A 23,757-nucleotide genomic window follows, 5' to 3' on the forward strand; every position below is an offset into this window, starting at 1 on the left:
TCTCCACATCATGTCATTTTTGATGCAGTGGTGTCAGTTGGAAATGATGCAATTATACATGTTGACATAATTTATATCATGTGCTATGGCTGGGAGTTTCTGCTTTGATGGAATGCCACCACAACTGGGTACATATTACCTACAAGGGCACCTCAGTGGTACCTGGCTCCATTAGCACTAGGCGGAATGTTGAAATGGTGCCACTCTGCCCTGATGGTGAAAAGGAAGCCTTGGAAGGGCCCATTAAGTAATTTCCTTTTTTAATCTTTGTGCTGCTAATGGAGCAAGTGGGCTTATTGGGGAAGGTAATTGATATTGGGCCTTCTGGAGAACTCATGTCACCTCCCAGCTGGTGTGAGTGCCCCTAAGACCTTATATGGGTGGAACGGACATAATTTCCCGGGGTAGCTCGGGGACTCTGCTATACCCCTTTGATGTAGTGGGTGTGGGTGGGACGGACTATCTGCTCATATCGCCCCTACTGGAATTTAAAGGGGCACTTTGGTCAGGGCTGAAATCTGGCAGAGCCGGGTTCCAGCGCAAATTCTTGCCCTCCCCCCTTCCCTTTCATCCCCAAGGTAGGAATCTTTTTTTCGCCTTCCCCCAACCCAGGAATTTTGGGACCATGGAATTCCAAAGTTTTCAGGTATTGAGAAAGAATACCCTCCCCATTAGATTCATATGGATCACCACTCCCATGAAGTTGTGTCCCATCCTGCCCACTATATTATCACCAGTCATAGAGTTGTGTTACTGCCGCATTGCCCATATACTTTATTGGCAATTAGACTATTACAGATGATATGGAGATATAGTGTGAGCTGTCTGTTTGCCTTCTCCATTACAATAAGAACATTTATAGTGGGAATTGCAAAATTGTTGCATGTATTTCAGAAGGATATCGAGCTCGATTTTTGGGTGAAGGAGCGGGTGCGTTGGGGGTGGGGGGGCTCCGAAAATCGCTGAAATCCTGAGCGAGTTCGGAGCCCGGCTCCAACCTGTCGACTTCCGGGTTTCCCAGTGCGCGCGCGCCTCCCGAATGCGGAAGTCCCAACGGCAATTAAAGCCAGCGGGATGATACTTTGCCTAGTTTGTCAGCTAGTTGAAGTACTTGAAGTACTTCATTGACTCGACATTTTGGCAGGGGTGTGATTTTAAAGGATCCTCAGCATGTTTCTCGTGCTGTGGGAAAAACTGACTGTTGCAACTGACGTGTTTCAGCCAGCAGCCAGTGGGAGATGCAAATGCCTATTTGACAGATGGGGAGAAAACGCCATCTGTTGCAGCAGGGCACTCTGTCACTTCAGACTAAGTTTTGGCTACAAGATCTTTGTGTTTTCACTCAAAATTCTTACTTTCCACCCAAAACTCTGTTGTTCAAACATATTTACCTACTTTGCGAATCCCCTCAAACTCACACTGTCAGGATGGGGGGCGGGGGGGAGGCGCCATGGCTGCATTCACCACCACATCCGAGGATGAGCAACATCACCAGCCTCGCCAGGCACGGGGTCCACCTCTGCCACATGGAGCTCCACAACACAGTGCTGCGCCACAGGCACCTTCACAAGAGCAACAACAGAGAGAGCGACGTCGCAGGAGGCACTACCCTTGCCACGGGGTCTACAGACCAAGGCTCAGCTTCCTGGACCTCTCTGAGGAGCAGAGCATACGGAGGCTCAGAGTCAGTCACTAGGTAGTCACAGACATCTGCATCCTCCTTCATGCCGAGCTGCTCCCAGCTGGGCTGAGCAGCAGCTCCTTATCTGTCACTGTCAAAGTCACCACTGTCCTCAACTTCTTCGCCTCCGGCTCATTCCAGGGTGCCACCGGGGACATCGCCGGAGTCTCTCAGTCGTCTGCACACAAGTGCATAAGGTAGATCAGCGACGGCTTGTTTCGCAGGGCCACGCACTACGTCAACTTCCCCAGGGACGACCTCAGCCAGACGGAGAGGGCAGTGGGTTTCCACACTGTGGCTGGCTTCCCACGGGTGCCGGGTGTAATCGATTGCACCCATATAACAATACGAGCACCTCCACACGAGCCAGGACTGTTCATCAACAGGAAGGGGTATCACTCCATCAAAACTCAGCTCGTTTGTGACCACCGCAAGAGATTCCTTCACGTGTGCACCAGATACCCTGGCAGCTGCCACGATTCCTTCATCCTCCGGGAATCCAACATCCCGCCCCTCTTCCACGCACCGAACACCCGCAAAGGCTGGCTCCTCGGGGACAAGGGATACCCCCTGCACACGTGGCTCATGATACCTCTGAGGAACCCCATCACCGAGAAACAGCGTCGATGTAATGACAGCCACATCGCTACCAGGTCTACAATTGAGTATGCTCTAGGGCTGCTCAAGATGAGCTTCAGGTGCCTTGATCGTTCTGGGGGAGAGCTTCAATATGCACCAGACAGAGTGGGACGCATTATAGTCATCTGTTGTGCCCTGCACAACAAGGCACAACTGAGAGGGGTGCCGCTGGGGGAGGCCCCATCCACTTCTGCCACCCATATTGAGAAGGAGGAGGAGGAGGAGGAGCAACCCATGGGCAGAACAGCGGCTCACCTGGCTGCTCGTGAGGCCAGGGAGTCACTGATATGTGAACGGTTCTCCTAACATCAGACAGTGTGAAGAGTCCAGTCCTCACCACCTGAATAGAGCAGTGCCCACACCAGCACCCCCAACCCCCCAATCCCTGCACAAAACAGTCCTGCAATTACACATACACCCACTGTAGAGTGACTCAATGGGTGACATCAAGAGTGGATGCTCATGGTGGACTTCATGAAAGGGCCTTATTACAGAAGCCAGTCAAGAATGGCCAAGATGTGGCAGTTGTGGTGACAATAATAATATTTAAAGTGAGTTTATCAGTAAGGAAATATAAATAAAAACCTAACCAACCGTCAAACTACCTTGTGCATCCCCTCCGTGCTTACAAAAACGTTGCCTTTCGCTTCCGATTACTTCTACGTGGTGCATCCTCTGTGGCTTCAGCAGAGGTAGTGGCAGGTTGGTTTTGTTCATGCCCTGACCGAAAAGATGCTTTGGGCCTACGCCCTCTGGGTTTTGGAGCCCATGAGGGCCTCTCCAAAGACTGTTCTACCTGCACCTGTGCAGGGGCAGACTCGGCCATCTGGAGAGGAGGCAGCATTGTGGGTACTGGTTGAGAGGGGAAATGGGTGAGACATGGGAGTGCTTTGAATAGCATCCCCACTTCCATGTCCCCTTTCGCCATCTTCCCTCCCCTGGGCCAGGCCCACATCACTCCTACAACACTGCTGGACGACAGTTTGGAGGACATGTGTGAAGCCTTGTAAGGCCAGTGCTAGTGTATCTGCCTGCCTGTTTAAGGTGGCAGAATTTGGTTCACCCTGAGTCTGAACGGCCGTTGTCAGGGCCTGAATGGACTCATTTGTGGGGCCGTGCTTGAAGCTCAATGGAGGCTGGCCTTCCCTCCATCGCAGACATTCCTGCACTTATCCGTATGTCAGAGATGCCCTCACGTCCCTGTGACACTATCTCAGAGATTCTCTCCCGTACTTGGAGTCGGACTCCTCCATCCTCTGCGTGATTGTGCAGAGTGCGCGTGGCACCTGCTCCAGCACCTCACAAATGTTCTGCTGCCCCTCAAACTTTCTCCTCTTAAAGGATGGTCCCCAGGGTTCAGCATCTGCGTCCAGCTGAGCAGAGCCTGGAGAGGAGTGCTCCCACAGACGCGGACTCTCCACAGCTGCCCCTGCCACCAGTGTCTGCTCGTGCTCACATGTGTGTGGTAACTTACCATGTGCGACCCCAACTAACTGCGGACTGGGACCCACCGAGGTGTGAGCATCCGCGCTGGTGGATGGCTCGTTCAGATCCGATGGTGCACCCTCAGAGCCGGCAGGTCCTTTGAGGAATCGCCCTCTGTCATCATAGCGGTCGCTGAAGTCCCTGTAAGAGAACAGAAGGCAATATTAAGTATGATCACAGATGTGTCATGTTGCGATGAGCATGCTGAGGTGCTGAAGATGGCAAGGCATGTTAACATCAATTCATATTGTGTGTGCTGAATGTTAAAGTTCTGTCACCAGACATTTGTCGGATGCCAGTCTCGGCATCCCTGACGGACAGGCACTCGAGGGTGCGGCTCAGCATCAGCGCCTCCTGCTCCGCCTCTGTGAGGATGACTATCTGTTGCGGACCCCCTACGGTCCTCGCCCTCTCCCATGCATTCGGGGCTCTCTTCTCCTATAAGGGGAGTGACTGATGGTGACATGGCCAACCGATGAATGCATTGGTTTGGGTGCGGCTGACCGTGAAAGAGATGCATCAGAGGGTGAGTATGAGACAGAGCCATGACATTGTATGAGGATTGGGTTGAGTGGTAGTGGTGGGGTGAGTAATGGGGAGGTGAGGATGTGCTGAGGAAGTGCAGGTAAGTTGAGGATGAGCCTTAAGTGGGTGTGGGGAGTGATGTGATGGAGTAGTGTTGGCAGTGCAGAATGAGTTGTGGGGTGGGGGCGGTGATGTGGAAGACGGAATGTAGGAGAATCAGTAAGTGTACTCACTATGGCTGACCTAGTTAGGTCATTGAAGCGCTTCCTGCACTGGATCCAGGTGCGGGAGATGTTGCTGCTGCTGGTGACCTCCTCTGCCACCTCGAGCCAGGCCTTCTTGGCGGGAGAGGCAGGCCACTTCCTCCCGTCCGTCGGGTAGAAGACATCCCTCCTCCTCCTCCTCATCCCATCCAGTAGCACCTGGAGTGAGGCATCACTAAATCTTGGAGCAGCCCTTCCCCTGTGCTGCTCCACTGTGCTGTGTGGGAGTTTACCCCACGAGCAGCCATTGGAGGACTGCCCCTTTAATTAGATCTCCTCCAGCTGACAGCCTGTGATGCGGGTGAGCAGTCCGCCCGCTGCGCAGCTTTCGGACGGCAAACCCGGAAGCCTCGTTAAGTGGCTCCAATTGACCCGCGATCGTGTGGGAAATGGACAGATTTTATTGGGCGGGTTACCCACACCCCCCGCTGTCATTCTGCCTCCCTGCTTTATTACAATTGGCCATACAGTCTTGTTTCCTCACTCTATCTGCTTCCAGCTCCTCACTAAATGCTTACACTCTTTCACTCTAATTATTCACACCACTTTACCGGTTTAAGGGGAATAACAAACACATAAGTGTAAGGATTGTAAGGAATAGAACCATTCAAAATGGGAGAGAAGCATTCTGGGAGAAGGGAATGGATCATATTCTCCAGGAGACTGCACTGTGTCAGCACTGAGTGCTCCTGAATCAGGTACAGAGTCAGGTCTGAGTCGGATACAGAATAAATGTCTTCCTACCCTGCCCTATCAAGCGTCTGCAGGTTAGGTCGAGATTCAAGTTAGTTGCAGACTAAAACTTCTTTAACACTGCCCTAAACATTCTTCAACAAACATTCAGGATAGCACTCCTACTGCACCAATGTGAACATTCCCATCTCCCACACCAATCTTTTCATGGTCCCTGAATGAGATTGTAATTATATACCGAACATTCCTGAATTGTAGACAGTTTTGTGCTGTGGACTCATATCTGGAATGGAACTGGGTCAAGACTACCCCAAACTTATTCTATGTATGACCCTCACAGGCAACTGAGAAAGAAAAGTTCAGATCCATCAATCTGACCTAAATTCTAACTCCGTTTCCAGTGGTGACAAGCCAGGTTCTGAGTCAGTGTACCATATAGCCTCTTCATAAGACTCATTACTAAAGAATATTTAAAATGCGCCAAAAACACAATACTGTGCATACAGGCCAGTAAAGCATCGATGCTGGCATCTGGAAAATTTAACTTGCAAACATCCATGTTGCATTCTTGACCAAAATCATAGACTGAAGTATTTAACTAAAGACGCCTTTATTAGTCTCAGATGCTTGACCTAGATACAATGCTTTTTTCTCAAGAAAACATTATAATTGTTTCCATTTCAGTTAATCTTAATACTGCCAAGTGATAACTCAAAGTCCTGTTTTGTGGAATAAATAAAATTGAGAGATGTGTCAGCAGATGCTACTAAACAGACTTTGATAAAAATGTTACAGACTGCCAAAGAACAGTTTAGATTGTAGTCATGTTTATTTTTTAATTGGAAAAGTCACTTAACGACATTCCAGTTAAAGGTCACTTTATGTAAGTGTTCAGGTTTGTGATTTTATTTGATAAGAATGTTTTTTTATGGTCTGTGAGTTAGGGGTAAGGGTAGCATATTTCTATCTTTTCCAGTACTGAACCAAAATGGATGACTCATTCCTTCCATCTATAATATGAATTCATGTTTTACTTCTAGTTACTGTTTGGAACATTGCATCTAATTGGAGCTGGAGTATTGTGTCCACACTTTAGGAAGGATGTTAAGGCTGTGGAGAGGGTGCAGTGGAGATTTACTGGGATGGTGCCAGGGATGAGGGACTTCAGTTATGTGGAGAATCTAGAGAAGCTGGGATTGTTCTCCTTAGGGCAGAGAAAGTTAAAGGGAGATTTAATAGGGGTGTTCAAAACAATGAACTGTTTTGATAAGAGTAAATAAGGAGAAACTGTTTTCACTGGTAGGAGGGTCGGTAACCAGAGGACACAGATTTAAGATAATTGGCAAAAGAACTAGAGAGGAGATGAGGAGAAATATTTTTACGCAGCGAGTTGTTATGATCTGCAATGCACTGCCTGAAAGGGTGAAGGAAGCAGATTCAATAATAATTTTCAGAAGGGAATTGGCTATATACTTGAAATGGAAAACTTTGCAGGGCTGTGGGGAAAGAGCAGGGGAGTGGGACCAATTTGGAAAGCTCTTTCAAAGAGGCACGATGGGCTAAATGGTCTCCTGTGCTCTATGATTCCACGATGCTATGAAGTAGGATCAGGGCTGAGACAGGAATTTCCAGTGCTAATGTTTTTACCCATGTACTCACTAACCCCGTGAGGTTGGATACAATTGCACAAGTATTAGCTGGCCTCTGGAACCTCCATGTGTGAATCTAGGCAGTGAACAATAGGCGGACTATATAAACAAGGAGTGCTTCATCTACAGGCCTCACCCTGTCCTCACTCCTGAGATCATCTTCTGTCCTCTCCCGATATTCATACATGTGCATTTTCTAATAGGAATCAGTGATCAGGAGCAAGAATCTTGGCTGATTGTTGCCCCTATGGGGGGTGGGTAACATTAATTGTTGCACCTCTACACTGCATCAGCTGAGCCCAGCCAACTCAACACTTCAATTCTGTGATTTTGGGGAACTGCAAGTAAATTTGGCATCGTGCGTGTAATTTGCCTTTGCTTGTGTCACAAGGGAAGCACTTATTATTGATGTGCGATGGCTTTTAGGGTATATTTTTTCCCTGCTTAGTAATGTGTGGTACCTGTGAGATTTCCTGGTCTCCAAACAAATTTTTTAATTGTGAATTTGTGGACATGTGACAACTGTTTGAACGAGAATCTTTTTAAGTAACGGCCCTGAAATTGATATCACACTGCCCCGGATCCCAAACCCACCGTACAACAATCTGTTTAAAAAGATCAGCAGGGACTGTGACTCTTAACTTTAGAGAACATCAATCTATCATGGCTATGAAGAGATCATCAATCCAAATTGAGGGGTACAATTTGTAAGACCCTGTTCCTTTGCTCAGCAAGAATGCAGATTGGAGAATCAGAGGCAGACGTCGGCACATTCCATGTGTGGTACTTCCGATGTGCTAGTGATGCACATGACTTCTGTGTTGGATTCTCCAATCTGCACTCCCATCGGATCACTCTCTGTACTGGGAGCCTCGTCTCGCTACGTTTATTTGTAAAGGTAGATTTTCTTGGTCCTTTCCCATGGTAAGGTATCTAGCCTGCCTGCTGATCAGCATTCAGTGAGGGCGGAGAAAGTCTTCCCTCATAAGTGCTGCCAACTTAAGGTATTAAACAATTTTAATGTTTTATACCTGGACTTCATAGAATCATAGAATCATAGAAAGTTACGGCACAGAAGGAGGCCATTCAGCTTATAGTGTCCGTGCTAGCTGAAAAAGAGATGTTCAGCTTAATCCCACTTTCCAGCATTTGGTCCGTAGCCCTGTAGGTTACGGCACTTCAAGTGCACATCCAAGTACTTTTTAAATGCATTGAGGGTTTCTGCCAGTCTCCAGTCCTGGCAACAACTTTGTAAATCTCCTCTGTACCGTCTCTAGTGCAATCACATCTTTCATGTAATGTGGTGACCAGAATTATACACAGTACTCGAGCTGTGGCCTAACTAATGTTTTATACAGTTCTCGCATAACCTCCCAGCTCTTATATTCTATGCCTCGGCTAATAAAGGAAAATATCCCATATGCCTTTTTAACCACCTTATCTACCTCTCCTGCTACCTTCAGGGATCTGTGGACATGCACTCCAAGGTCCCTCTGTTCCTCTACACCTCTCAGTATCCTCCCATTTATTGTGCATTCCCTTGCCTTGTTTGCCCTATGTTGGATTCTCCAATGCATTATCTCACAGTTCTCCGGATTGAATTCCATTTGCCACTTTTCCACCCACCTGACCAGTCCATTGATGCAGTCTTCCTGCAGTCTACAGCTTTCCTCCTCACTATCAACCACATGGCCAATTTTTGTATCATCAGCTAACTTCTTAATCATAACCCTTACATTTAGATCTAAATCATTAATATATACCACAAAAAGCAGGGGGCCTAGTACTGAACACTGTGGAACCCCACTAGAAACAACCTTCCAGTCACAAAAACACCCATCGACCATTACCCTTTGCTTCCTGCCTCTGAGCCAATTTTGGATCCAACTTGCCACTTTCCCTTGGACTTCTAGAAAGCATTTGATAAAGAACTACATATGAGATTATTGGATAAAATTAGATTGTATGAGGTCATTTTCACTTGGAATTCTTGGCTTCGACATCACTGGTCACTCCTGTAAGTGTTATTATGTCCCTTACAATCTGGAGTGCGTCCTTTATCTGCCCAATATCTAATTAAATGATAGTGTGACCCAGAAATTGGAATATAGAATCTATGTTGCATATTCTGGTTACTGTAACCTTACACGTGCCACTACATGTGTTGCGATGTCTTTGCAGAAGACAGACTCATTCACACAAAAGTTCCTTATTTCATGAAAATCAATAAAACACAAACTCTGCTGACATTCTGAGTGAAAACACACTTTCAAGCTACCGAATCTTAATTGGTCATGTTTTTGTCTTTTCATGACTGTTTTATTTTCTCAGGCTTAGCAACATTGGCCACTCTGATAGGGAGAACTTGTGTTCCTTAAGATCTGGAGTGTACCTTTTCTCGGTAAACATCTGGGTAAATGATAGCAACACCCAAGAATCATAATGCTGTACATCAATTGCTCGGATGCATTACATGTTATCATGTGACTCTCTTTGAAAGGCAGACTGAATATATATCTTTATTAGAATGAGGCTCAGGTTCTGATCCAACAAGCGTCTTTATTTACATAAGGCAGGTGAATAAACAATAAACTATATAAAACAGTGAATCATACCTTCCTTGATATATAAAATAATAAAGACATAGAATATTAAATATGCGACTTGCTTTTCCTCCAAATTTTAGCTGTTCAATACTAGGAGCTGTTCAAAGTTATTTATTAGGTAGCTTAATTGTAATCTAGTTTGAGGTGATATTAGCCAATTAATTGATTGCAAAAGAGGTTATGATTAGCTGTTCTTTGATTGATTGCTTTTTCTTGTGGCAGTTGAGTAAGTTAAGTCAATATCATTTGAGCTGAGTAGCAAGAGGTTAATATTGAGCTGTGAGAGACCAGTGGCGAGTATGGAAGGCCAGAAGAGTGTGAGAGTTAAGCCTCAGTGGGAATTCAGCCTTACGGTGTTATTAGACAAAATGGGGGGGTTAAATTGGATAAGGCCAATTATTGGGCATGGGTAACGCAATCCGCTACTAATCCGCACCCAGTGGCCCCTGTGCAGGTGCACATGAGCTTCGTGTTGCCTGCTAATTAGCCTGATAGCTTTGCCCAGCCAGCGCTACCTGCTCTGCTGAGAGGCCGCACGGACTATTAGGAAGCCCGAAATGGGGTGTGGCCAGCATACGTCATTGGCAGCCTGCACCTCTTAAAAGTGAAGGTGCACATTTTAAATGGCACATGCACAGCCCGCTAGGAGGAGAGAAAGATGGCCGGAAGGTGCGAGAGTGGGCCCCACGCTTCTCTGAAGATGCACTGGAGGTCCTGATGAAGGGGGTAAGGGGTCTCTGCATATCTAATGCTCCTTCTTGTTTCACACATCTCCCCCCTCCCATAATCTTTTCTGACTCACGTGCTGCAGATTCTGTTGGCAGGCACATCTTACTTGCTCCTCTCCCCACTCCACAACTCAACCTGTTTCCCTTTGTCATGTCCTCCCTAAAACACGTGGCAGCACTGTCCGGGGAGGAGGACACCGAAGCCACATCGTCACTCAATCTGACACTCGCATCCACCAGCTCAGAGACTGACACTGCGTGTCCTTTAGAGGTTAGGTTAGAGGAGGGATCTGCACGTGGTGAGACACCGAGCACAAGTGCGCAGGAGTCGGGGCGGAGGGAACGGATACCACAGGAGGTAGCTTGCCAGAGGGTGAGGTCGCTCACTAATTCTGCTGCAGAGGACTTCAATGCACCAGGCTACAGAAGACGGCTGATGGACGTACACCACCAAATGCTTGGTGCACTGGAAAGCCTGCCAGAAAGCCTGCGCACAATGATAAGGGGCATGGGGGAGTCCAGCTCCAACTTGGCACAGGGCTTTGCGCAGAGCTTGGAGCCCAACCTTTCCAACATGGAACGGGTGGTCACCTCCATCATCACATCTGTGGAGCCCACCATGACGCAGTGCCTGATGGCCGATGTCGCGGCTTCCACTGCAGCACAAACAGCTGCCATTGTAGCACAAACCGATGTGATCAAAGGTCTGCAAGCTATGGTGGAAGCTCAGCCTGCTGCAATGGAAGCTCAGACTGCTGCTATTGTGGCTCTGGGGACTACTGTGGAACGGGACTCCCAGGGCGTCACAGCACTCCAGCAATCCATTCTTCAGCTGATCACCAGGATTGCTGAGACACCATCCCGGGAGAATGGTATTGGCACCATGGCAGTCGGACTACTGTCCTCTCTCAGGACAACAGCATTCCTGCTCCCATCCCTGCCATTCCACCAGTGCCCTAGTTGTTGCCTATCAGCCGACCAGGCGAGACTGCTGCAGGCCATGATGAGATGGTGCAGTCTGAAGCCAGGCCCTCCCGGCCCAGAGCTGCTCGAGGTCGTCCTCCAAGGCCATCTGCACGCTCCTCCATTGAAGGCCAGCAGCCTTCCACCACCCATGCTCCAGCCAATGAGCATGCACCTCGTAGGAGCACCAGGATAGGTAAAGGCACACAGACAACAGGCACTAAGGGACTGCACAAGGGTGAATAGTCCTGTTCTGTTTGCACAATTTAATTTGTTAATTGATAAATGTGAATTTGAATTTGCATTTGGTGGTGGTTTTTATTTGTGTGATGAGCTGAGGGAGAAAGCAATGTGTAATCAGATGGAGGATGATTTGATGGTCATGTGGGAGCGGACAGGTTGGGAGTGTAGGACTGTTGGTGAGTTGGGGGATACAGTTTACATTATTGACAGTGGGCACGGATCAGGCGAGCACGCACAGCCCTTGCAGACAAGGCATGTGTTCCCTATTACACCCTTGCGTTTTCCTCCACCTCCTCCTCCATCTCCTCCCTCTCCTCATCCTCAGCCTCTTCCACTTCCTCTTCCTCCTCCTCCTCCTCAGCCTCTTCCTCCTCCTCCTCCTCCATCTCTAGCTCAGGTCTTCTCCGATCATCAGTGGCAAGGACTGGTCCCTCATGATGGTGAGGTTGTGCAGCATGCAGCAGACCATCATGAATCTGTCCACCCGCTCAGTGGAGTTCTGCAGGGCTCCTCCAGACCGGTCCAGGCAGCGGAAGCTTTGTTTCAGGAGGCCTGTGGTGTGCTCCACGATGTTGCATGAGGCAGCATGGCTCTCATTGTAGGCCTGCTCTGCACTTGTGCGTTGGTTCTTGACTGGAGTCATGAGTCACCACATGAGGGGATAGCCCTTGTCACCCACTAGCCAGCCTTTGACCTGCCGAGCCAGGTGAAAGATAGCTGGCACGTTGGACTGCCGCATAATGAAGGCATCGCGACTGCTCTCAGGGTAGCGGGCATCGACCGCCATGATTCGATGCGTGTGGTCGCACGCCAGCTGTATGTTCAGGGAGTGGAAGCCCTTTCGGTTTAAGAAGACGGCCGAGTTGATATGTGGCACATGAAGGGCAATATGCGTGCAGTCAATGGCACCCTGCACCATGGGGAAGCCAGCAATGTCAGCGAACCCCCGTGCTCACTCATTCTGCTTGTCTCTATCAAGAGGGAACGTGATGAACACATTCCTCATCTCGTACAGTGTGTCTGTGAACTTCCTTATGCTGCATGCTATGAGATGTTGCACATGTTGCCAGCAGAGGCCTGAAATGATCCTGAGCCATAGGAGTTCAGTGCCACGGTTACCTTCACAGCCACAGGCAATGTTGTCCTTGCCCTGCTCTGAGGCTGCAGTTGTGGCTGCAGCAGTTGACAGATCTCCATCACGGTCTCCTTGGTGAACCTCAGCCGTCGGATGCAATGCTCCTCAGTCATGTTAAGGTAAGAGAATTGATCCCAGAGGCCCTCATTGGATATGGCCTCCTGCTCAGTGCCCTGTGCCTCCTCCTCCTTCATCGCCTTGCAGCTTGACCTGCTGTGCGTGGCCTCTCTGCATGCTCCCAGTCGTGTTCAATGCCCAGCGGGAGCCCAAGCAGACCACCCATGGTTGCCAGGAATCTTGTTCAACCACGGTTGTAATTTTCCAAACCCTAAGGCAGTACCTGCCAAACCACTCTCAAATGAACTGTAGCAACTCTCAGTAAGTATAGGGAGCTTCAAAAAACACTTCCTACTCCATCAGCAGCCAGAAACAATAATCCAGCAACTAACCTGAAACACCTGCATGGTCCCTTTAAATAGCACTGGTGGGGGGCCATCTAAGACATGTTCAGTTGTGCGTGGTTAAGACTGTGCATTGAGTTGAGCGTTAAGTTCCAAAATGGTGTCTATCACTTTAAATCAGCGTTGCACACAAGACGCATTTTCTCCCTACTTTATATGCTGCTGGCGTTCGCTCTCTGCGCACGCGCTAATACCTATACCAAGATGGCGTCTGGCGCACATCACGCTAGAAATGTGCATGCACAGCCAAGACACCACCGTGGCCCTTTGGGAGGCCGTGTAGACAGCCCAATTTCTAGCCCATTGTTTTCTATTCCTAAAATTAATATTTGTGTGAAGTGAATAAGAGTCTCGTGAGAGTTTGGTGCCAGTGAGAGTTCAGGCTAATGCTGTCTACATTTATTTTTAAGTTAAACAAAAGGAATGGTAGTGAATGGAACTCTAATAACGGCATTAGAATACAATACGTGGAATATCATGGATCTTCAGTGTATCCAAGGGGCATCAGGTTTGCACACAGTGTCAGAAAATTAGGACTCAACAACAACAACTTACAGATATATAGCGCCTTTAATGTAGTAAACCATCCCAAGGTGCTTCACGGGAGGGTTATCAAACAAAAATTTACACCGAGCCACACGAGGAGATATTCGGATAGGTGACCAAAAGCTTGGTCAAAGAGGTAGGTTTTAAGGAGCATCTTAAAGGAGGATAGAGAGGTAGAGAGGTTTAGGTAGGGAATTCCAGAGCTTAGGACCTAGGCAGCTGAAGGCACGGCCACCAATGGTGGAACGATTAAAATCGGGGAAGCGCAAGAGGCCAGAATTGGAGGAGCACAGAGATCTCGTAGGGTTGTAGGGCTGGAGGAGGTCACAGAATTAGGGAGGTGTGAGGCCATGGAGTGATTTGAAAACAAGGATGAGAATTTTAAAATCGAGACGTTGCAGGTCCGGGAGCCAATGTAGGTCAGCGAGCATAGGAGATAGATTGTGCCCAATTTTGGTCCCGGCAAATTGTGATTGATATCGAAGCTCTGGAGAAAGAGCAGAGGAGGCGACCAGAATGACACATAGTCTAAGAACTTTTAGTTTTGAGGATACACTTCAAGAATTTGAGCTATTTAGAGAAATGAAGGCTCAGCGGGGATTGATTGATATGTATCTACTACATTCCTTTAAAAGGGAACTGGACGGCTTCTGGATTGAAGAGGACATTTCCAGTTGTAGAGGGGAAGTTACTAATAATTACGATTGTGAGGATTTATTAGGATTGCTGTCTCTTGGAGCCTTGCTTGGTTGCCTTAGGCCAAGCTGTTCCAGTACAGCTACAATGTGGAAAATTGCCCAGGTATGTCCTGTCCACAAAAAGCAGGACAAATCCAATCCGGCCAATTACCACCCCATCAGTCTACTCTCAATCATTAGCAAAGTGATGGAAGGTGTCGTTGACAGTTCTATCAAGCAGCACTTACTCACCAATAACCTGCTCACTGATGCTCAGTTTGGGTTCCGCCAGGACCACTTGGCTCCTGACCTCATTACAGCCTTGGTCCAAACATGGACAAAAGAGCTGAATTCCAGAGGTGAAGTGAGAGTGACTGCCCTTGACATCAAGGCAGCATTTGACCGAGTGTGGCACCAAGGAGCCCTAGTAAAATTGAAGTCAATGGGAATCAGGGGGAAAACTCTCCAGTGGCTGGAGTCATACCTAGCACAAAGGAAGATGGTAGTGGTTGTTGGAGGCCAATCATCTCAGCCCCAGGGCATTGCTGCAGGAGTTCCTCAGGGCAGTTTCCTAGTCCCAACCATCTTCAGCTGCTTCATCAATGACCTTCCCTCCATCATAAGGTCAGAAATGGGGATGTTCGCTGATGATTGCACAGTGTTCAGTCCCATTCGCAACCCCTCAGATAATGAAGCAGTTCGAGCCTGCATGCAGCAAGACCTGGACAACATCCAGGCTAAGTGGCAAGTAATATTCGCGCCAGACAAGTGCCAGGCAATGACCATCTCCAACAAGAGAGAGTCTAACCACCTCCCCTTGACATTCAAAGGCATTACCATCGCCGAATCTCTCACCATCAACATCCTGGGGGTCACCATTGACCAGAAACTTAACTGGACCAGCCACATAAATACTGTGGCTACAAGAGCAGGTCAGAGGCTGGGTATTCTGCGGCGAGTGACTCACCTCCTGATTCCCCAAAGCCTTTCCACCATCTACAAGGCACAAGTCAGGAGTGTGATGGAATACTCTCCATTTGCCTGGATGAGTGCAGCTCTAACAACACTCAAGAAGCTCGACACCATCCAGGACAAAGCAGCCTGCTTGATTGGCACCTCATCCACCACCCTAAACATTCACTCCCTTCACCACCGGCGCACTGTGGCTGCAGTGTGTACCATCCACAGGATGCACTACAGCAACTCACCAAGGCTTCTTCGACAGCACCTCCCAAACCCGCGATCTCTACCACCTAGAAGGACGAGAGCAGCAGGCACATGGGAACAACACCACCTGCACGTTCCCCTACAAGTCACACACCATCCCGACTTGGAAATATATCGCCGTTCCTTCATCGTCGCTGGGTCAAAATCCTGGAACTCCCTTCCTAACAGCACTGTGGGAGAACCTTCACCACACGGACTGCAACGGTTCAAGAAGGCGGCTCACCACCACCTTCTCAAGGGCAATTAGGGATGGACAATAAATGCCGGCCTCGCCAGTGACGCTCACATTCCATGAACGAATATAAAAAAAAAGTGGGAAAAGAATTTCCCAGTTTTTCCTGAATTGCCTCTCCCAGGAGATTATGTGGTTAGGGGGTGGGTCAATTCTGAATGTGGTTGCACCAGTTTTGGATAGGAAGGACTTGATGGGCCGTGATCTTTTCCCATCTTTCTGTTCGTAATTTCATATGTATGCAGATTCAGAGCTTACAATGGAAGAGAGCTGGGTTTGAACTGTAAGGCTTGGAAGAAAAACATGGCCTTATTGTATTATTAGCTGTTAGTTTAGATCCTCACTGATTTCAGGCTCAAGACTTCCTGCAATTCTCCCCATCACTCTGGTGGTCTGTCGAATACTAGGATGTCACATTTTATATAACCTGGGTAAGGTCTTTTCAGTATAAAACTGCATTCACACTATAAGTATCAGATGACTATATATGCACAGAATTTACACACTACCTGTCGTAGAGAATTAGATGCCAGAAATCTATTACAAACTCCTTAATTGGTTTGTCAGAACTAAAGGCTAGAATGTTCTGTAACTAAAGGAAATAACTAATCATTTTTTTAACAAGCAGAACAGCTTTTAACATTTACCCCAGCAGACCCAAGCCACATAGTTTGTTACAGTATGTAATGGTTTCATCTGTTTTGGCACACTGCAGTCTCACTGGAGATAGTATGGGAGTCCCAAAGCAGATGTAATTGACCATTATGAGTTGGAAGATTCTGCTGTACAGTCAGCAATCGGAGAAACAGTGAAATTATTTGAAATGAGTTGTGGCTATTCAGTCAAACCAAATTAAGAAGATAATGGCATCATTCCAGCCATGTTAGTGCACCAGAATTGGGCATCAGGTAATAAAGGTGCCAAGTGTTCAACACTGGTTTCCAGTTCTTGCCTTATCGTTTGTTTCTTCTGTGATTGGAAAAAACAAAACGCTCTTCAGATTTACAGCTCAATTTTCAAACGTTTGATAGTTTAACAGCTGGTTACGTCACACAACTTTTGACAGATCTCTAATCAGATTATTTTGAAATGATGTTTTGTACCCCACACCACTCCACAAAGTTATTCAGAATTCAATGCAGATACAATGCTGACAATGCAAAGGGCATAACCATGGCTGCACAATTTTCTATTGGACTTTTAAAAATTGTATAAAAATTATCCAAAACGGTTGATCCCTTCCTTCTGTGTGTGTGTGTGTGTGTGTGTGTCTGTGTGTGTGGGTGTGTCTGTGTGTGTGTGTGTGTGTGTGTCTGTGTGTGTGTCTGTGTGTGTGTGTGTGTCTGTGTGTGTGTGTGTGTCTGTGTGTGTGTGTGGGTGTGTGTGTGTGTGTGTGTGTCTGTGTGTGTGTGTGTGTCTGTGTGTGTGGGTGTGTCTGTGTGTGTGCGTGTGTGTGTCTGTGTGTGTGGGTGTGTCTGTGTGTGTGTGTGTGTCTGTGTGTGTGGGTGTGTCTGTGTGTGTGCGTGTGTGTGTCTGTGTGTGTGTGTGTGTGTGTGTGTGTGTGTCTGTCTGTGTGTGTGTGTGTGTGTGTGTGTGTCTGTCTGTGTGTGTGTGTGTGTGTCTGTGTGTGTGGGTGTGTCTGTGTGTGTGTGTGTCTGTGTGTGTGGGTGTGTCTGTGTGTGTGTGTGTGTCTGTGTGTCTGTGTGTGTGTGTGTCTGTGTGTGTGGGTGTGTCTGTGTGTGTGTGTCTGTGTGTGTGTGTGTGTCTGTGTGTGTGTCTGTGTGTGTGGGTGTGTCTGTGTGTGTGTGTGCGTGCGTGTGAATAAAATTCTCATCAGAGCAGCAGAAATGTGAGGAATGGCTTAAGGGAACTGTTTTTGTGACAAGGATAAACTCAGACCAGACATCCTCACAAAAGTAAATGTGCTCTGTAATATCCAAAATACTGCTCATAAAACAATGATGGGATAAGAAAGAAAAAGACACTGACCCACATATCGAAATTCACCTGAAAGATGAGATCTTTCAACAGGCAGGTTGTCTTTGAATAAAGGATTGGGTCATCCTTGAGCTGAGAAGACATCAAAGGATGGAGAGCATGGAATCTCTCCAAAGGTCTCCTAAAGGTAGACAAGCTACGCATTGATTAATCATTTCCTTACTATAGTCTTGACAATCATGTACTCCCTGTACATGTGAAAAAGGAAACATATTCTAATAATATTTATAAGCTGACCTTGCTGAATCTAATGAGGTCAACACTCCACGTTAGTCGCATGGAAGTGCAAGGGTCCTGGTGCCATTTCAGCCAGGATTTCTGAATGAGCCAATATATTTTTGCCATTTGCCACATTTTATTCTTTTAAAAATTTCATTAACTATACTTCCTTCTGTCCAACCAAAGACATTTCTGCTCTTACCAAACCATGTCACAGTTTTCCCAATTATGCCTTACCTTCACTATCATCTGCAGATTGATTAATATTACCATCTTGTAACTCTTCCTCGGAGGTGGTAATGTAGTCAATGTGGAATAAAATTTATTACAGTTATAAGTCAGACTTTCTGATGATTCTACACTCCCTAAAATAGCCAACGCATCTGAAATGCATTAGCAAGGAGCCAAAGGTCCTCTCAATCACACATAACTGAATGGAATAATACGGCTGTGCTCTGCTGGAAGATGAATATCTGGAAATCATTCACTCAGCCTTTAAACCATGCCCAAAAACTGTTAGAAAGAAAGAAAAACATACACGTTTCACTCCACACGTATGCCTACATACAAGTTTAGCCAAAGGTCATTTATTTATCCATTGTCTAGTACTTTCCTGTTTTCAAAGTTTCAGCTAAAATAGAGTGGCTAAAATGCAAGTCAGGGAATAATTTACATGTATACCAGAACTGGGACTAAAATAAGAAAGTTTCACAATGAAGGATAGGCAAAGAGATAGACACTACTTGAACCTCTCTCTTGCATATTACACCAGTCGAAATACTTCTTAACAAGTTTTGAGGCTCATCCAAATAACAGTGAATGAAAAATATCCAAGAGAATTTAAGACTAGGGTGTGCGAAATGCAACGGGTTGCATGGCTACAGTGTCCCTGGGATGTAACCATGTATCACTACATTAATAATTTGTTTGGAGCCAACTTTGTATTTGTTGTCCAGGGTCAAACAATGGGTGGCTGGCAGAAGATAAAGGTGTCATGCCAGATGTTGTGGAAAGTGAGCTGAGACCAGCAGGATCTGTTGAAGATGGTCACAAACTAGCTGCATGCTCACAGAGTGGAACGTCTTGCAATTGATTAAAGCTACAGCATTTTGGGCAGGAACACGCAACATTACATGTGCGCAATCTGTGATTCCCTAGACTTGGGAGAATCCTATGATCTTTGTGAACCTTAGAGCCCTATCCTTTTTTAAAATTCGTTCATGGGATGTGGGCGTCGCTGGTGAGGCCAGCATTTATTGCCCATCTCTAATTGCCCTTGAGAAGGTGGTGGTGAGCCGCCTTCTTGAACCGCTGCAGTCCGTGTGGTGAAGGTTCTCCCACAGTGCTGTTAGGAAGGAAGTTACAGGATTTTGACCCAGCGACGATGAAGGAACGGCGATGTATTTCCAAGTCGGGATGGTGTGTGACTTGGAAGGGAACGTGCAGGTGGTGTTGTTCCCATGTGCCTGCTGCCCTTGTCCTTCTAGGTGGTAGAGGTCGCGGGTTTGGGAGGAGCTGTCGGAGAAGCATTGGTGAGTTGCTGTAGTGCATCCTGTGGATGGTACACACTGCAGCCACAGTGCACGGTGGTGAAGGGAGTGAATATTTAGGGTGGTGGACGGGGTGCCAATCAAACGGGCTGCTTTGTCCTGGATGGTGTTGAGCTTCTTGAGTGTTGTTGGAGCTGCACTCATCCAGGCAAGTGGAGAGTATTCCATCACACTCCTGACTTGTGCCTTGTAGATGGTGGAAAGACTTTGGGGAATCAGGAGGTGAGTCACTCGCCGCAGAATACCCAGCCTCTGACCTGCTCTTGTAGCCACAGTATTTATATGGCTGGTCCAGTTAAGTTTCTGGTCAATGGTGACCCCCAGGATGTTGATGGTGGGAGATTTGGCGATGGTAATGCCATTGAATGTCAAGGGGAGGTGATTAGACTCTCTCTTGTTGGAGATGGTCATTGCCTGGCACTTGTCTGGCGCGAAAGTTACTTGCCACTTGTGAGCCCAAGCCTGGATGTTGTCCAGGTCTTGCTGCATGCGTTCTCAGACTGCTTCATTATCTGAGGGGTTGCAAATGGAACTGAACACTGTGCAATCATCAGCGAACATCCCCATTTCTGACCTTATGATGGAGGGAAGGTCATTGATGAAGCAGCTGAAGATAGTTGGGACTAGGACACTGCCCTGAGGAACTCCTGCAGCAATGTCCTGGGGCAGAGATGATTGGCCTCCAACAACCATTACCGTCTTCCTTTGTGCTAGGTATGACTCCAGCCACTGGAGAGTTTTCCCCCTGATTCCCATTGACTTCAATTTTACTGGGGCTCCTTGGTGCCACACTCGGTCAAATGTTGCCTTGATGTCAAGGGCAGTCACTCTCACCTCACCTCTGGAATTCAGTTCTTTGTCCATATTTGGACCAAGGCTGTAATGAGGTCTGGAGTCGAGTGGTCCTGGCGGAACCCAAACTGAGCATCGGTGAGCAGGTTAATGGTGAGTAAGTGCCGCTTGCTAGCACTGTCGACGACACCTTCCATCACTTTCCTGAGGATTGAGAGTAGACTGATGGGGCGGTAATTGGCCGGATTGGATTTGTCCTGCTTTTTGTAGACAGGACATACCTGGGCAATTTTCCACGTTGTCGGGTAGATGCCAATATTGTAGCTGTACTGGAACAGCTTGGCTAGAGGAGCACCTAGTTCCAGCTGCTTCCGGATGTCCATGGGGAAAGTGATGAAAGTATTTGCTTTTGCAAACAAGATGTCAGTCACCTGTTTGATAGTTGTATGAACTGCAGATTGGCTAATGTTACAGATATCTCCTGTGGCAGCCTGGAAGGAGCTGATGGCAACAAAGTGACCTTTACTGCAACAGTCAGTGTTGTGCTTGCTCTGCAGGTTGGCTGCAGGTCTTCTTTGAGCAGGCAATGTCTATCACTGCCTGTCTGGAGAAGTGTAGCCTCCTATGCATTGCTCTTCAGTTAAGTGCAGCATTGTTCTCCTTGACTTCTGCACTTGGTTGGGAGTGTAATGGTGGATGCTAACAGGTCTCCTCCCATGTCCTGACCCTCCTGCAACATGTGTTTCCTTTCTGTTCCTCCAAACAGACCAAATATGTTTGGATTCCCAGAGGTACCCCCATGGAGCAGAGGGCTTGGCTGCTTGCACAATCAGCTCACTAAAATCCCTGCTGCAAACCCCCTTCACAAGAAGAATCCCTCTAATGTCACTTGCTGCATTGACAAAAATGTTTTTGAACTGTATCTTCAGCTACTGCCCGTGTGAGGGAGGGGGTTGTGGGCAGGAAGAGGAAATAACATAGTGAAGATGTTAATGGTGCAAAATCATGTCAAAGTCCTAATGATATCACTTTGGCTGGATTTACATCTTTTAATAAAACATGTTTGAGTTTGCGCCCAAACTTGGAGATATGGGCTATTAAAATCAAGCTATCTAGCTGTTAGTTAAAAGTGCGAGAGATGAGAACAACAAAGACTTTCCATGGGAATACCAAAAAGAAAGCCTGGGAACTATGATCAGGTTTGTTATTCTGCATTTAGCTTCACTCTATTATTTTAATTAGATTGAACCACTCAATTGCTTGAAGATGGCGAAGGACAACATAAAATTAGATGATTGCTCCCATGAAAATGAGCCATAGGAAAGAACTTTTGTTTCTATAGAATTACATAGAATTTACAGCACAGAAACTGGCCAATCAGCTCAGCTGGTCCATGCCGGTGTTTATGCACCACACGAGCCTCCTCCCATCCCTCTTCATCGAACTATCAGCATATCCTTCTATTCCTTTCTCCGTCATGTGTTTATCTAGCTTTCCCTTAAATACACGTATGCTAGTCACCTCAACTACTCCTTGTGGTAGTGAGTTCCACATTCTAACCACTCTCTGGGTAAAGAAGTTTCTCCTGAATTCCCTATTGAATTTATTAGTGACTATCTTATATTTGTGGCCCCTAGTTTTGGACCCCCCTCCCACAAGTGGAAACATCGTCTCTACGTTTACCCTATGAAACCCTTTCATAATCGTAAAGACCTCTATCAGGTAACCTCTCAGCCTTCCCTTTTCGAAATAAAAGAGCCCCAGCCTGTTCAGTCTTTCCTGATAGTTGTACCCTAGTTCTGGTATCATCCATGTAAATCTTTTTTGCACCTTCTCCAGTGCCTCTACATCATTTTTATAATACGGAGACCAGAACTTTGCACACTACTCCAATTGCAGTCTAACCAAGGTTCGATACAAGTTGAACATAACTTCTCTGCTTTTCAATTCTATCCCTCCAGTGCTTTGTTTGCTTTTATTATGGCCTTGCTAACCTGTGTCACTACTTTTAGTGATTTGTGTATCTGTACCCCAAGATCCCTTTGCTCCTCTACCCCATTTAGACTCTTATTATCCAAGCAGTATGTGACCTCCTTATTCTTCCTACCAAAATGCACCATCTCACATTTATCTACATTGAAATTCATTTGCTAAATACGCGCCCAACTGACTTTAAGTTAGCTCCAAGTAATTGGTAAACAAATATGGTAAACTTTCTTTTGATGTCGCAGTGGCTTGTTATCTGTGTTCAATTAATATTGAGTAGTTGAGATTTAGCAGATGCTTTGCATTGATCCTTTGAAATCGAATATAAGATGGTATTCATTGCTTCATCTTTGAGGATTCCAGATGTCTAGTTGAAGGAATTTAGTGGAAAAGCATGCAGGGATCTGTTCTATATTCTGTGTTTAGACTACTTTCAAATGATACAGAGCAGGATCCTTCCAGTATTATCAGATTTGCAGTTGACACCAAGTTATGTGGAAATTGATCACAAGTTCACAACATACTTATGGATGAGGAGGGCCTTTTGGTCCATTTATATTGATCTATCCAGAACATTCTTACTCTCCTCACATTGCTGCATCTAATTGTTTCTTAAATTATTCCAGGGTTTTCTTCCTCCTCACTCTGTCCAGAGGACTATTTCAAATGTTGATTACTCTCTCTATAACTTCCTGATATCAGTCCCAACGATACCTTTTACTAATTTGAACCTGTGTCCCCTTATTTTACTCCCACGGTTTAATTTAAAGTTGCATTCCAGATTACCCTTTCTCATACCATTTACTATCGCTCAGACACCTCCTTTCCAGGCTGAAAAGTCTTAGTCTTTTTGGTCTTTCCTCACAACTTCCTCAGACTTGTTGTCTGCTGTTTCGGCTATTTATTGGCTTTGCTGATTGATTCAACATGTACTAATACTTCTAGATCTATTTCAACATCAGTCATGAAGTATGTGTCGTGCCCATTTTTCCTTTCCATGTGCAATACTTTACAATTATATGCATTAAATTTCACTGACAAATGTTTGGCGCACTCATATAATTGAACTCATTCTGTAATTTCTGGGTTCCCTCCTTCGATTCCACTGTCCCTCCTAGTTTGATATCATCTGCAAATTGAATTTCTGAATCCAAGTCATTGATGTATTTTGAAACAGTAATGGTCCCAACAAAAAGCCCAGGAGCACCTCACTCAGTACATCGCTCCACTGCGACATAACCCCTTTAACCAGTACCCACTGTTTTCATGAGCCCATTTCTTATCCATACCCAAGTTTTTCTCTGAATCCTCCCAGATTTGAGCTGAATTAGTAACCCTTTGTGTAGAACTTTATCAAATGCCTTGGAATTTTAATGTAAGGAATCTTACAATCGGAGGCTTTCTCCTTCGTCAGGTGATTTTCAAATAAAACTGTTGGACTATAACCTGGTGTTGTAAG

The 23,757-nt window shown here is 46.5% G+C and overlaps 1 protein-coding gene across 1 annotated transcript in view; it reads left to right on the plus strand.

Annotated features, from left to right (window-relative positions):
• LOC137324045 (uncharacterized) overlaps positions 1-23,757 on the plus strand; it is a 238,230-nt gene that overhangs the window by 66,300 nt on the left and 148,173 nt on the right. The window contains exons 11-12 of the mRNA XM_067988215.1: positions 10,671-11,141; positions 18,927-18,983. Coding sequence (XP_067844316.1) covers positions 10,671-11,141; positions 18,927-18,983 — 528 coding nt within the window. The remainder of the gene's footprint in view (positions 1-10,670; positions 11,142-18,926; positions 18,984-23,757) is intronic.

This window comes from Heptranchias perlo, chromosome 7 (assembly GCF_035084215.1).
Source record: "Heptranchias perlo isolate sHepPer1 chromosome 7, sHepPer1.hap1, whole genome shotgun sequence".
In the NCBI taxonomy this organism is placed as follows: Eukaryota; Metazoa; Chordata; class Chondrichthyes; order Hexanchiformes; family Hexanchidae; genus Heptranchias; species Heptranchias perlo.